This window comes from Arachis duranensis, chromosome 7 (assembly GCF_000817695.3).
Source record: "Arachis duranensis cultivar V14167 chromosome 7, aradu.V14167.gnm2.J7QH, whole genome shotgun sequence".
Taxonomy (NCBI): Eukaryota; Viridiplantae; Streptophyta; class Magnoliopsida; order Fabales; family Fabaceae; genus Arachis; species Arachis duranensis.
The window spans coordinates 16831564-16846037 of NC_029778.3; the positions used below are offsets into that span (position 1 = coordinate 16831564).

The 14474-nt window shown below is 31.9% G+C and overlaps 1 protein-coding gene across 1 annotated transcript; it reads right to left on the minus strand.

Annotated features, from left to right (window-relative positions):
* Positions 1-2879: 2879 nt before the first annotated feature.
* Positions 2880-6819, minus strand: LOC107458036 (choline-phosphate cytidylyltransferase 2). The gene is made up of 10 exons (XM_016076226.3): positions 6305-6819; positions 5851-5899; positions 5642-5765; positions 5451-5564; positions 5280-5375; positions 5151-5193; positions 4913-5068; positions 4724-4804; positions 3606-3716; positions 2880-3478 (listed from the first exon to the last, which is right to left on the minus strand). The coding sequence occupies exons 1-10, from the start codon at positions 6320-6322 to the stop codon at positions 3266-3268; spliced, it is 1005 nt and encodes a 334-aa protein (XP_015931712.1). The 5' UTR covers positions 6323-6819; the 3' UTR covers positions 2880-3265.
* Between the last annotated feature and the right edge of the window lie 7655 nt (positions 6820-14474).

Here is a 14474-nt window from a genome sequence, read left to right on the forward strand (position 1 = left end):
GATGCAGGTAAAATTTTGATACGATGTGATTTTTTAAATTTTTTTTGTTTTAATTACTTTCTAAAATCACAATTATGTGTTAGATGAAATGATTATCAACCAAACGAAGATCAATACAGACATTGGATAACCACTCACATAAGAAGGTTGGATGATCTTCCCCCAGATAGGATATGTGTTTTGTTATTTGTACTTTTTATTGATATTGAGTTAATAACTACTATTTATAACATTATTTTTTGATATATTTTTGTAATTTCTATGCGATGCATACAACTCAAACTAAGTTCCACCTCATGTAACTCCACTTTAGATCAACGAGGGTTCAAATATAAAGAATGCAACGATGCCATTGATATGTTTTGAGTGTGTTGAGTAGCATCCAACCGATAGAATAAGGAGGCAGTTTGGGTTTTATCAGGACTTTCTAGAAAATCTTTTTAACCTTAAAGGATCGCATAACATTGTACTTACCAGCATGCTCCACTACTACAAGCTATGGTTGAGCTAATGGACTCATATCGGTTGGAGATAAGATCAATACCATGATTCACCACATGTGTTCGCCAATGGCTAAGAAAAAAGTACCATGTATCGACAGTCTCACCTTCAACTATGGCAAATTCGAGAGGCACGATATTTCCATTGCCATCCTGTGATACTGCAACTAAAAGCGCTCCTCTATGTTTTTCATACAAGTGTGTGTTATCTATTTGTACTAGCGGTTTGCAGCTTCTAAATACTTTAATGCAAGGATAAAAAGCCCAAAAGACTCGCATCAGAATCCAAATATCCTAAACCAACTCATCCCCTTGGTAGGCATATGCAGTCTCATACTCAACGGCTGCTGATAGTTCTTTTGCTATTATTACTTCAAACCATGTGGGGAAAGCTTTATAAGCTTTTCACCCACGAAATATTTTCTCAATTGTCTTTTTGCTTAGCCAACCATGCTGTGCGATAACTTATCGTATAATTGAACTTAAACTATATTTCAGCAATTACATATTTCACCTTTAGAGATTGGTCAGCTTCAACCAATGACTTTATTGCCTCTGCAATTGTCTCTGAGTCCAATTTAGTATGATCTTGAAAAATGATAGTGGTGGTGCATGTGTGGCTACCGTTATATTTCCTTATAACCCAACAATATTGTCTTTTGATAAGACTAACTCTGATAAGTCAATTCAAATGCTCTATAATCGATGCCTCTACAAATGGTATACTCTTTAACTGCTACAATCATAGTCTTTCTCAAGTTAAACTCCATTCCAATGATGAATTCACCGTCTACGACAACGGGTGGGGTTGTACCAATAACAATACCAAATAAATCATAGAATGCTAAACTTATATTGATTAAAATAATTAATTAATTACACTATAATAATAATTAAAATAATAATAATAACAAAACTAATAATTGACTAAAATAATTAACTATATCTAAATTTCTAGTTAACACAATTACTAAGATCATAATTAAAAATAGGCTACCACTAGTAATTATCTGTATTGACATACTCAAGAAACTCTGGTGCATACATGGTATCAAGATTTAAAGTATGCATGAAAGATGGTTCTTCGAATGGATGCCAATCTGCTAGTGCATTTGTAATATCTGTCACATTTGTGTCAACCATTATATCTTCTTCATCTTCATCTTCATTTGGACCAATAATTTGGTAAATGTCTTCAAACTCTTCTTTACTTTTACTGTTATAACCACTCCGGTCTATGTTAAGCTCCGGTAAATCAACTTCAAGGATTTTTTCGAACTTAACATATAATTGATAATTGAAACTTGTACTCTAGTTTAAAAATATTTTCTGCATACTTTTTCATAGCCACATGCATTATTTGAAATTGAACAAATCTATAAAATACTAACACAGCTTGCCTGTACAAAATATTTGTTATAGAAAGTAATCTACACTTGACAGAGTATATTCTTAAGTGCTTCATATGTTATTTCAAGAGAAACAACACACAAAGATTCTCACATACAAAATTTACACCCTCACATGTTTAAGGTAAAATCTTACCATTATAATATATTTTTAAATTAATATGATCCTCCATTTTATACACTCAAACAATTTTGTTCTCGCTCAAAATACAAAACTCAAGAAATAGACAAATATATAACGCAAGAAGAAAGCAAAAAGAATACCATTTACCATCACTAAACCACTAAACCTAACTTTCGAATGCAACAAGTGTCTCCCTTTTCTCCCTTTTATAGTTAGTTTGATAATTTTTCACGAGTCACATGGTACATTATTACTTGGAAATGAAATGAAAGGGTGAGTTTTCATTAACTATTACAATCTATTAAAGGATCCTCGAAACAGGCAGCTCCTGTTGCACCTCAGTCATGTGCACACATGTACAAAACCGACAGGGCCAAGTACGAGGCTACCGCCCGCAGCTGGCCACACAAGTATGCCATGGTGAGGGTGGGAACAGGAGGTTGGAGGGGTTGCTGGTTTCTTCCCTCATATAGTGACATAAAGCAGGCAATTAGGTGCTCTAACTTGGCGATTATTGTTGACCAACCCCGCCCCCTTGTTTATGTGTATTACTATTCATTATTATGTGGAGCAGCCGCCGCCATCGCTAGTAAGTAGCTAACGGGACCTCATACCTCACGAATTAAGAAGCTTCTGTTTTCCTTGCAAGTCTTGGACCATTGAAGGTGAGCCCACGCACCAACTTAGTTCTAGGCTCCAAGCTCAGACCAAAAAATTAAATACCCTGAATGATGTTTAACAGTTAACGCTTAACATTGTACTGCTCTGGAGAATGACTTCCTCGCAGATGTTACAATTTAAAAGAGATGGGAATGGGATTGGAAACCAGATAAGCCAACAACAAAATTACGTGTTTATTACCCTATTTTTATTTTATTTGTCTTGATTCTATCATGAAAAATTCCCAAAAGTAAACAAACAAATAGAAAGGATACAGAATTGAGAATTCTCCTCTAATATCAACTCCTTGACTGCCTAACCACGAACATGTAAGCCCAGTGCAAGTCTAGGTACTAAGCATATGCACAAACATCATTTTCCATGTATACTAGCACTCCACAAGCAAAACTAAGTCAAAAAACCAAAAAAAAAACCCAGCAAAATGGAAGTTCCCAATGCAACTCCGAAGCATGTTCCACAATTCAAGATATAACACATAATATTACAGAAATCCCCATGGGCAGTTGTTACGCACATTCCGCCAAGATCCTAACTCCTTCCTTGAAGTACACCTACTTTTTGTTTTCTTCATCCCGATTACTCTCAGGCTTGACCTCGTCATCATCATAATACTCTTCAAAATATTCTTCTTCGCTATCATCATCATAGTAATACTCATCAGAATCGACATCCTCACCATCCTTGCCATTTTGTAGAAGAAAAGATCCGTCTCTTGATTGTTGACCTCTTAACCTCTCTTGAATTCGATCCCTAATAGCAGTGCCCTGATAAAATCCATACATTAACAGAAAAGGAAAAATGAGAGAGAGAGAGAGAGAAGAGAGAAGCCAGCTAATAGTTCACTAGTAGCAACAGAGTTGTCGCATTTACCCCCTAGATTGGTTAACTCACCATCTTATGACAACCTTCTTCAAACATCTCAAGAAATCCAGCAACCCAACGATCAGCATTTTCAACCCATTCATTGCGGTGCATACTGGCAGTCCTTTTAACAATTTGGATCTGATAACAAAGAATATATTATACTTTTCTACAGAGAAAAACAGAGAGATATCCTATTAACCATGGATAAATATTGAAAGGAGAATGGAAAAGTCCATGGCACTGCAGTGATGCAGTCTGCAAGTAAGGCTTTGACACAATACTTTCTTAATGAAATTATCCCCAAGATCGGTTTCCAACTGCATTATATATCCAGTATAAATCTTGAACCCATGTAGATTGATATCCATGTCATGAATATTCGTTGGCTATCGAAGGCCTAACACAACCCTTCTCCTTTATCCGGGGCCACAAAGTGAAAACTTTATTAGGTTCAACCCTTCGTATATAATACAACAGCTCCCTCTCATGCTTATCAACATTTAACAAGATCAATAATCAAGAAAGCCGCTTTAGTTTTGCTTCTAGAAACTATGTATAACGGAAAAAAAATTGGAAATAACATGAAAAAACAGAATCACAAAGGTGTTAGTTCTCTATTTTACTAGAAACTACCATCAGGCCACTCTTTTTTCCAAATTGCATCAACATGTGGAATGTAGACATAGGAATGTTAGGATAGACAGTTGTTAGTTCCTTATCGTTATTGATGAGGGCTTTAAGGAAAGAGTTCAACAAAAGCAAGAATGGAAATCTAAAGTTATTATGCTTTAGGCCCATAGGATATATCTGACTGGGGGATAAAATGAGATGAACATTCATGTCTGAGATTGATGTGTAAAAATTACACATGGAGCTCATCCAAGAGAATTCTTACCCGACAACCAAACATGCCCTTAGTTTATGTTTTTGTCCTCAAACAAGCACTTGAAAATCAAAGTGTCCAGCACTTGAACATAACTGATAATAAACCCTTAAAAGAAAGTAGCAATTCTATATGTCCAACTATTGCATTTAAATATGTGTACATGTTTATCCATCTACAATTCCAACAAGCAATTCAATTGACATGATATTGGCCAAAGAAAGTAGCAATTGAACTTGATTAGCTAAATGAGAGGGCATACCTTTTCGCCAACCTTTTCTTGGTGCTCCTTGACCTTCTCCTGTAATGTTTTCAACCTTCTATTGACCCTGAGTCGCTTCTCCTGTTTATTATATAATGAACATGAGTGAAGAAAGGTATAAGGTGATTGAGGAAAGGAAGGCCATATTAGGAGAAATAGCTGAGTTAAGGAGGTGTGGCAAAGTCATGCCTTGACATAACTGACACCGAGCTCTTTCCTAGAGTAGCCACGATCCAAATTGCGCAGCACATATTGGTTATAATCCTTGACAATCCTCATTATAATGTCTGATGTGGATATTCCTTCTGTTCGTTTTGTTTCCTTAAATCTGCCAATAGCTTTAACCTGGGAATAAAATGGTAGGCCATATAGAAGGAAGAAAGAAGGAGAAGTGGATAAAAATGAAGAAAATGAGGGTGAGACATACAAATTCATAAACATCATTGGCAGCACCACTTGTATCAGCATAACTGTGAACAGGAGGAAAAGGGTGGAATGAGTAGACAGATGCAGGGCATATAGAGTTGAGGGAGATTGGTTGAGTGATTGTTCTTACGGAAGAGAGTCATGAGCTACATAGTCGATGTTGTGCTTATCGAGGAACTCTTGGTTGATGACCCAGGGAGCATCGGGAATGACTTCATCCACCCATCTGCTCAAAACCCGCAATTATCAGTCACAAGAGAGAGAGAGAGCAAGAAGAGTCAGCGAAACAGATATGACTGACTTGCAGTGGCGAAGGGATTCGTAACGTTCGGCCTCAGTCATAACAGTTTTGCCTTTGTATTTGTGGGTGATCTCATCGTTGCAGCAACCCACCAGCAAGTAAGTATTCGGAAATCTAAAAGTGAGATAGTAAGTAGGATAACACGAGATCTATTAATTTGATTCGACACAAAAGTGAAGAGAGAGGATTACGATTTCTTGGCTTGCTCCAGGGAACGGGCATGACCGAAGTGGAAGAGATCATAGATGCCGTCCGCATACACACGAACAGGGCGGTCCACGGGAGGTGGTAACATCCGATGTTCACTGCTGCGGTCTGCCATTCCAATTAGTGGTGTCAATATGTCTTTTAACCGAGACCAATGGTTTTTCGGTTTTTCAATTAATTCAAAAAAAGTAACCTATTGCTCCTTCTGTGTCACCAATGTTGTCACTTGAACTGATATCAAACTGCATAATTATGGCAATTCACCAAAAAAAAAAAAAAAATTAGCACCAATGAGTTAGAATTTATAATCAAGTAATCAAAACTAACCCACAAATTAGTAGTAACTACTGAATTTGCAAACAGATTCACAGTACTAACTACTGAATTTACAAACAGACTGAAAAAAAAAAACAAATCAAACTGCAGTAACAAATTAAAATCAGAACAAATAAAGACTTTTGAAACTTACAAAAATAGAAATAAAATTTTTTTAACCCTCATCAACAGAACAAAAAAAATCGAACAAACACAATAAGCAGAACAAAAACAATTGAATGAAATCAACGAAGCAAATTCATAGCAAAAAAAAAACAAAAACACAAACAGAACAAAAATATTTGAACGAAATCAATGAAGCAAATTCATACCTGAGGCTGAGGCTTCATTGGAAGTGCAGCGATGAAGGGGAGAGACGGAACAACAAGGCGGCACGGCGCTGACAACGACGACGACGCTGACTCGCTGAGAACCACGCCGCTGCTGCCTGTTGAGGACGACGGCGCTGAGGAGTGAGAACGACGGCGCTGAGCAGCGAGAACGATGACGCTGAACGGCCACGGAACGACGCGGGTACACGACGGCGATGGCAGAGAGAACGACGGTGCTCTGAGACTGAGAACGAACGATGCGAAGAGAGATTCTGAGAATGAACGACGCGGAGAGAGACTAAGTACAACGCCGGGAGAGAGACTGAGAACGACGGCGGTTGTTGGGGTGGACAACGACGGCAGAGACCAGAGATGAGCAGAGGTAGAGAGAGGAGGGTGCAGCGGGTGAATTAGGCGGCGGCGTGAACGAACGAGAGAAAGGGAGTGAGTGTATTAGGTTAGGTAAAGTTGGGGTACTTTTGTAAAATTGATATGCATGTTTACGGCTTTTTTATTGAAATAAATAATCAAAAAACATTATTTCCCTAAATACGCATCCCTGAAAATTATTATCTAAATACGCAGCACCATCTCTTGATCATCACCCACAAAATGAATTTAGCCTCCATTTCATAAATGCCATCCACAAAATGAAATCAAGGCTGACATGAGAAGCATTAACCACCATCTCAATTCTATCACCCGCAAAATAGAGAACTGCACATCATTGGAGGCACCAACGAACTGGCGACATCAAGGGCGGCACATGCGAAATGGAACATCCCGCTCCTGACATACACAAGTTGGTGTAGTTTTATCATTACCGTAGCATATTATATCATTTTAGGAAAATACTACTTCTACAACCAAATTTAGCATTTGGTCAGTTTTTAATATTATTTAATTATTTTTTAATTAAAGCATATTTCTATTTTTTAGGATACACATTTATAATTAAAATTAATTTAAATTTTAAAAACTAAAATTTTTTTAACTTTCTACCCATTTTATAGTTAGTTATTATTTTCTTCTTTTACGTTTTTTCTTTCGTCTGTTCTATTACAATATTTCAATTTATATCTGCAGAAAAAAAAAATTCAAAGTCAGTGCATTTAGAAAAAAAATTAATCCTTTACTTATTGTACATTTGATAAAATGCAGGATCTGTTTTACGACTTTATAGTGATGAATGATCGAATATAATTATTTATACAAACTAAAATATTTTCAATTGTAATTTTTTAATTGTAACACATCTAAATTTATTAAATTATACAAAAAATATTTTTAAAACACATCCAAAATCATAAATCTAAAATTTAAATTTAAATATTAAAAAACAATTGTAAAACATCTAAAATTATGAAGTTATATAGAAATTATTTTTGAAACACATCCAAAATCATAAATTTAAAATTTAAATTTAAACATTAAAAAATAATTGTAACACATCTAAAATTATGAAGTTATACAAAAAATATTTTTGAAACACTTCCAAAATACAGAAATTACACAGTAAATTTAAAATTTCAGTTTTAAATCTGAAATAGAAATTTAAAATTTAAATTTTAAATTTCAGTTTTATTTAGTTTGTATTTTGAATGTGTATTAATTTTAAAAAGATAATAAATCTATTCATAATTTTTAGATGTGTTTATTTTAATTTTTTTAATTACTGTAATAAAAGGCTGAATATTGTACCATTTTTAAAGGATACCTAGTTAAAAAAACATATTATTTTTTAAAAAAATATCCATTAACAAACGTTTTATTTTTCTTCATTAAATTTTGCTTACTAAAATACTTTTTAATAAATTATTCTTTTATTGATTAAATTGTATTTTTAAAAAAAATTAATAATTATATTATTTTTTTTAAAATATCCTTCTATAATGTTTTAACTATTAAATTATAATTTTACTAAAATATCCTTTAAAAATTTTTTATATTTTACTATTAATTTTTTGATATCCAATATCAGTATATATTAATTGTTATACATATTAATAATGATAAAAAAAATTTATTTAATGTTAAAATAATATATATTGATATCAAAAATTAATAGTAAAATATAAAAATAATTATTAACAAAAAGTTTAATAAAATCATAATTTAATAATTAAAAAATTATTAAAAGGTAGGTATCTTAAAAAAATAATTTAATTTTAATTTTTTTAAAGTGTTTTATTATGAGGTCTGGTGATAAAAATATTTATATGCAATGAGTAAAATGGTGAAACTAAATGGAATGGGAGTGAAAAATTAATTGCGTGGTGGGAGAAAAAGGACACTTGGCTCATGTCAGCTTTGACTTCATTTCGCGGGTTGTAGGATTGAGATGGTGATCAACACTTTTTATATCATTTTTGACTCCATTTCGTGGGTGGCATATATGAAATGGAGGCTAAATTTATTTCGTGGGTGGTGACCAAGAAATGGTGGTGCGTATTTAGAGAAATAATATTTTTTGTTTATTTATTTCAATAAAAAAGCCCATGTTTACATTCATCGGCTCGGTTTGATTTGGTCCAAGTCTTTTTGGAGTCAGAACCGAAAACCAAAGTTATTGATTCCAATTTTTAATTTTCGATTCTCGGTTTGTTTGGTTATCGGTTTACTTGCTCGATTTTGTTTGAATTTAATCGGTTTTGAAAACCCTGTCATAACTCATAACACACATAAAACCTATTAGAAGCCTATCCCTTTGCTATTTTTTATGTATTTGTCGATCGAGAGTGAGTTGAATCAAAACGAGTCAAGTATGGTTTCTCGAAAATACATACACACAAATATAAGGTCGAAAGTAATTAGCGTTGATTTGAGTTTCGATCGTTTTGTTGATCGAGCGAAGCTAAATCGAGTAGGAGATTCGAATCGAGAAATCGAGTAGAGTCTTTGAAGAGCTGGTCGAATAATTGTGGAAGCAGGAAGGTTAGTGGCTTTCATCACGCGAGGAAAACATGGGAAATATCTACAATCACGTAGCGGAAACAGTTACCAAGAGGGATTGTATTTAAAATTCGTAATTTTTATTTAATTGTAATTAATAGTGGTTTAATTGACCGTTATGTAAGAAAGCCTATAAATACTAGAAAATGTTAGGAAATGAGGGTTGGAACTTTTACTCAGAAAAAACACTCTAGCACTCTCACATCTCAGAAAATTCCTGAGTTTGCATTCGAATTACATTTTTTGTAGGGTTCCTTCCACCTTCTTCTTTCTTTCAATTTATTTTTATGTACATTTAACATTTCAATTAATCTTATTTACTAAGTGCTCTTCACTTTCTTTGTTTAATTTACCATTCTGCACTTTATCGTTTATGCTAGAGTCCTTTGATTTAATTAAAAGCATTTTTGTTATTTTCTCTTAATTTTGATGCAAACTTTTTCATTTACTATGTATTTAGTTTTCGAAAATTTTAATTTCTAAGTTTTATTTATTAATTAACAACTTTTTTATTTTTATTTTCAATATTTGTCTAATCGAAAATATTTTGATACACTTCTAAAAAATTGGTACTCACACAAAAGAATAAATTTCGCTCTTAGACTATTAAATAATAAATCACCATCGATTTACTAAAAATCCACAAAATAGGATAAAAGATGAGAAAGTTAAAAAATAGATATCAAATAATATGGATTATTCAATATTCTTATTAAATTCAACTTTCTATATACAAACTGATTCCAAATGATAGTTATACATATGCGTGTGTTCAATTTAGAATTGCATAATGAAAACTTCGAATCACACACAAACTCTTGAAGAAAGTTCCTTACACAGTGCAAGCTCTAGATCATTATAAAAGGAATGAGAAGATTCTAATTAAAAAACACATACAATATACATCAATAAATTAAGCATGGTATCTTCTATTTCATCACCCTTCTCTTTTGTATTCACCGTTATTAATGTCTCTCTAAAAAATCAAAACATCTGATAGTGTTTATTTTGAAATACTGAAATAAAGATTAGAAGATTAAAATTTAGTATTATGTTTGTTGGTTCAGAAATTGGTATTAAAATTTTTGTCTCTGTTTTTAAATTTTCATTATTTCAGTATCTCTAAAATGTGAAGACACAGAGGACTAAAACTTTTAAAGAAAGACTAAAATTTTAATAACATTTTATACATAAAATACCCTTATTTCAATTAATTAATTTTAATTTTACCCTTTATACAAATTAAATTAGAATTTCATTCTTGTTTCAATTTTTGTCTTCTACTTTGTACCAAACAGAATACTGAGATTTATTTCAATCTTTGTCTTTTAATCTTTGTCTTTTAGTCAAAGTATTTCAGTTTCTATCTCTCCACTAAATGCTACCCAAAAGAATATGAAAAATAGCACCTCCTCTCAACTATTCTTCTATTTGCTCAATTGCTTGTCCATTCAAGTTAATCCCTAACTAATTAGGTTAATTCACTGATGTTAAAGAAAATATTCGGATCATTAGAACCCGTATGATAATTATAAAAGAATATGAAAATTTTAATAAATGAAAGTACATCACTGCTAATTTCAAAGGATAACTTTTCAAATTTCACTCCCTTCTCCTGTCAGATGCTAAAATAATACTCCCTTCCCTTTATTTATAAAATATATATTTTCCTCCTTTATAACTTTTAAAAAACCTCATCTTTAATCCATTTTAAATTTTTTTATGTTAACTAATGTTAATTTTATCCATTTTTCAAGAAAAATAAATAATTTTTTACAAAAATACCCTTTAACAAAAATTTTATTTTTTGTTATTAAATTTTACTTACCAAAATACTCTTTAATATATTATTTTTTATTGATTAAATTATATTTTTACCAAAATATTTTTAAAAATTAATAATTAAATTATTTTTTCTAAGATATCCTTCAATAATTTTTTAATTATTAAATATTTTAGAAAAAAATAATTTAATTATTAAATTTTTTATAAAATGTTTTGATAAAAATATAGTTTAATTAATAAAAATAATTTCTTAAATGGTATTTTGGTAAGTAATATTTAGTGATAAAAAAATAAATTTTTTGCTAAAAGGTATTTTTGTAAAAACTTTATTTTTTTAAAAAATAGATAAAGTTAACATTAGTTAACAAAAAAAATTAAAATAGATTAAAGAAGAAGTTTTTTAAAAATTATAAAAGAGGGAAATGTACATTTTATAAATAGAAGGAAGGAGAGTGTCATTTTAGTATCTCGTAAAGGAGGAAAGTGGAATTTTCTCTAAAATGTAAGGATTATTCAATGCTCGTTCAAAATATGTAAACCTATGAACCTTTTCAATGTTTTTCGTGCATTGATATTCTATTGAATTCCTGTGCCTTCTCAAAGGTAGCTCTCTTTTCATACTACTAATCACATTGATGTAACAAGGTATGATAGAATTTAACATACTCATTTGAATTAACAAGTTAAACCATATTAAATTGGGACAAATAAGCAAATTCCAAAGTTTTCCATAATTAAAGAGACACAATAATCCAAAAATATAAGGAACATCACAAACTAGTAACCAACAAAACAAGGTTGACTCAGAAGTTAGAACAAAGAACATTAACATTTAAGATAGCTTTTTTTTAATAAATAGAATTTAATTTTGATGCATCATCAGTGTATGCATCTAATTACACAATGTCACATCAATAAAAAATTAAAAATAACTCTTTTTTATATTGATTTTGACCGCATAAATGATCATCTAAAAAATCAGATATAATTGCACCATGTGTAAAACGCTTTACATTATTAGTGCATCAAAATTAAACTCTTATATAAACAAATACCCCCAAAAAATTCCATCAAAATGGTTAAATTCTACAAAGCTACAAATACAAAGCTCAGATCGAGTTAAGATCTATACCTAAAAATACAAAGCTCCAGATAATAATAACAGCAAAATCATCAACAGATCCATGCAATTCCCAAAAAATATAACCAAAAATAAAAAGGGGCACTCTACTATACAGATTGAAGTGGTATAGAGAGAAAAAATAAAATTTTTTAATAGTTATTTTTTATTATTTTATTATTATTCAAAGTATGGGTCCTACTTTTTTTAATCTCTCTTTCATCCCATAAAAAAAATCTATAAACTTGCATCTTGTTCTAGAATAAATAAATAAAAGATATAATATAAAATAAAATGTAAATAGAAGACTCTAGTTTTAATATTTACTAATATATTTATCTCATTATATTAATAGAAATAATTTATATATTTATTACTATTATATATTAGCAACGTATGAAAAGAGAGAAGAAAAATTTTGTATATAGACAATATATAGAGAGAGAAGATTATTGTTATTGATATGTGTTGTTTCATACGTTCACTTTCTCTATTTATACATACAAAAGGTATTCCTTTTCAACCATCATTAAATTCATTCTCCCTTGATATCTTTAGCTTTCAACATTGTAAATATGAACTACCCATATTAAATGATGGTCATCCACCTCATTTGATCTTATTACAACACTTCCCTTGGATGACTATTTAGGATTATGCCTCATTAAAACCTTAGTAAAGGAAAATCCAGTGAAAAAAAACCTTAGTGAAGGAAAAAGAGTACAAAATCCTTTAGTGATGGGGACTGCCTCATTAAAAACCTTGTCAATAAAACCCAATGGAAAAAATCTGACCAAGGAAAAAAGAGTACATTCTCTCCCTCTTGTCGACATCATTTAATGTCTCAAAATTTGGCGAATTCCAATCTCATGTACCAATCTTTCAAATGAGGGTTTTGGGAGTGACTTTGTAAATAAATCTGCCAGATTGTCACTTGAGAGGATCTGTTGGACATCAATTGTCCATTGATTTTGAAGATCATGATTGAAGAAGAATTTGGGAGAAATATGCTTTGTTCTATCACCTTTGATATATTCGCCTTTAAGTTGGGCAATACATGTTGTATTATCTTCAAATAGGACAGTTGGAACTATCTTCTGATCAATCAGTCCACATGATGACATAATATATTGGATCACACTCCTCAGCCAAAAACACTCGCGACTAGTTTCATGTATAGCTAGTATTTCAGTATGATTAAAGGATATTGCTGCAATCGTCTGTTTCGTGGACCTCGCTGATATAGCTGTACCACCATATGTGAATAGGTATCATGTTTGAGATCTCCCTTTATGTAGATCAGACAAATATCCAGCATCTGCATAGCCAACTAATTGTGACTTGGATCCATAGGGATAAAACAATCCCATATCAACCGTTCCATGAAGATATCGAAAGATCTATTTGATTCCACTCCAATGTCTTCTGGTTGGAGAGGAACTATATCTTGCTAGTAAATTCACAGCAAATGATATATCAGGACATGTATTATTAGCAAGATACATTAGTGCGCCAATAGCACTAAGATATGGTACTTCAGGACTTAGGATATCTTCATTCTCTTCCTTAGAACGGAATTGATCATTTTCCACATCCAAAGATCTTACGATCATTGGGGTACTCTGGGGATGTGACTTATCCATATAAAATATTTTCAAGATCTTTTCTGTGTATGTCGCTTGATGAATAAAGATCTCATTTTTTGTATGTTCGATCTGCAGGTCGAGACAAAATTTAGTCATTCCAAGATCTTTCATCTCAAATTCTTCTTTTAGAATTTTTATAACTGTTGGAATCTCTTCAGGAGTCCCAATGATATTTAAATAATCAACGTACACAGCAATTATAATGAACCCGAATGCAGATTTCTTTATGAAAATGCATGGGCAGATATCATCATTCTTGAATCCATTTTTGGCCAGATACTCAATAAGACGATTATACCACATTCGTCCAGATTGCTTTAGACCGTATAAAGATCATTGCAATTTGACTGAGTATAACCCTTGCGAATATTCATTGGATGGTTTAGATATCTTTAGTCCTTTAGGGACTTTCATATAGATATCCCGATCTAATAAGCCGTACAAATAGGCTGTTACCACATCCATTAAATGCATATGCTGTTTATGATATGCAGATGAACTGACCAAATAATGCAATGTTATCACATCCACTATAGGGGAATACGTTTCTTCATAATCTATACCGAACCTTTGTGAAAAACCTTGTGCCACAAGTCGGGCTTTGTAGCGCACAACTTCATTTTTTTCATTTCGTTTTCTCACAAATACACATCGGTATCCAACAGGT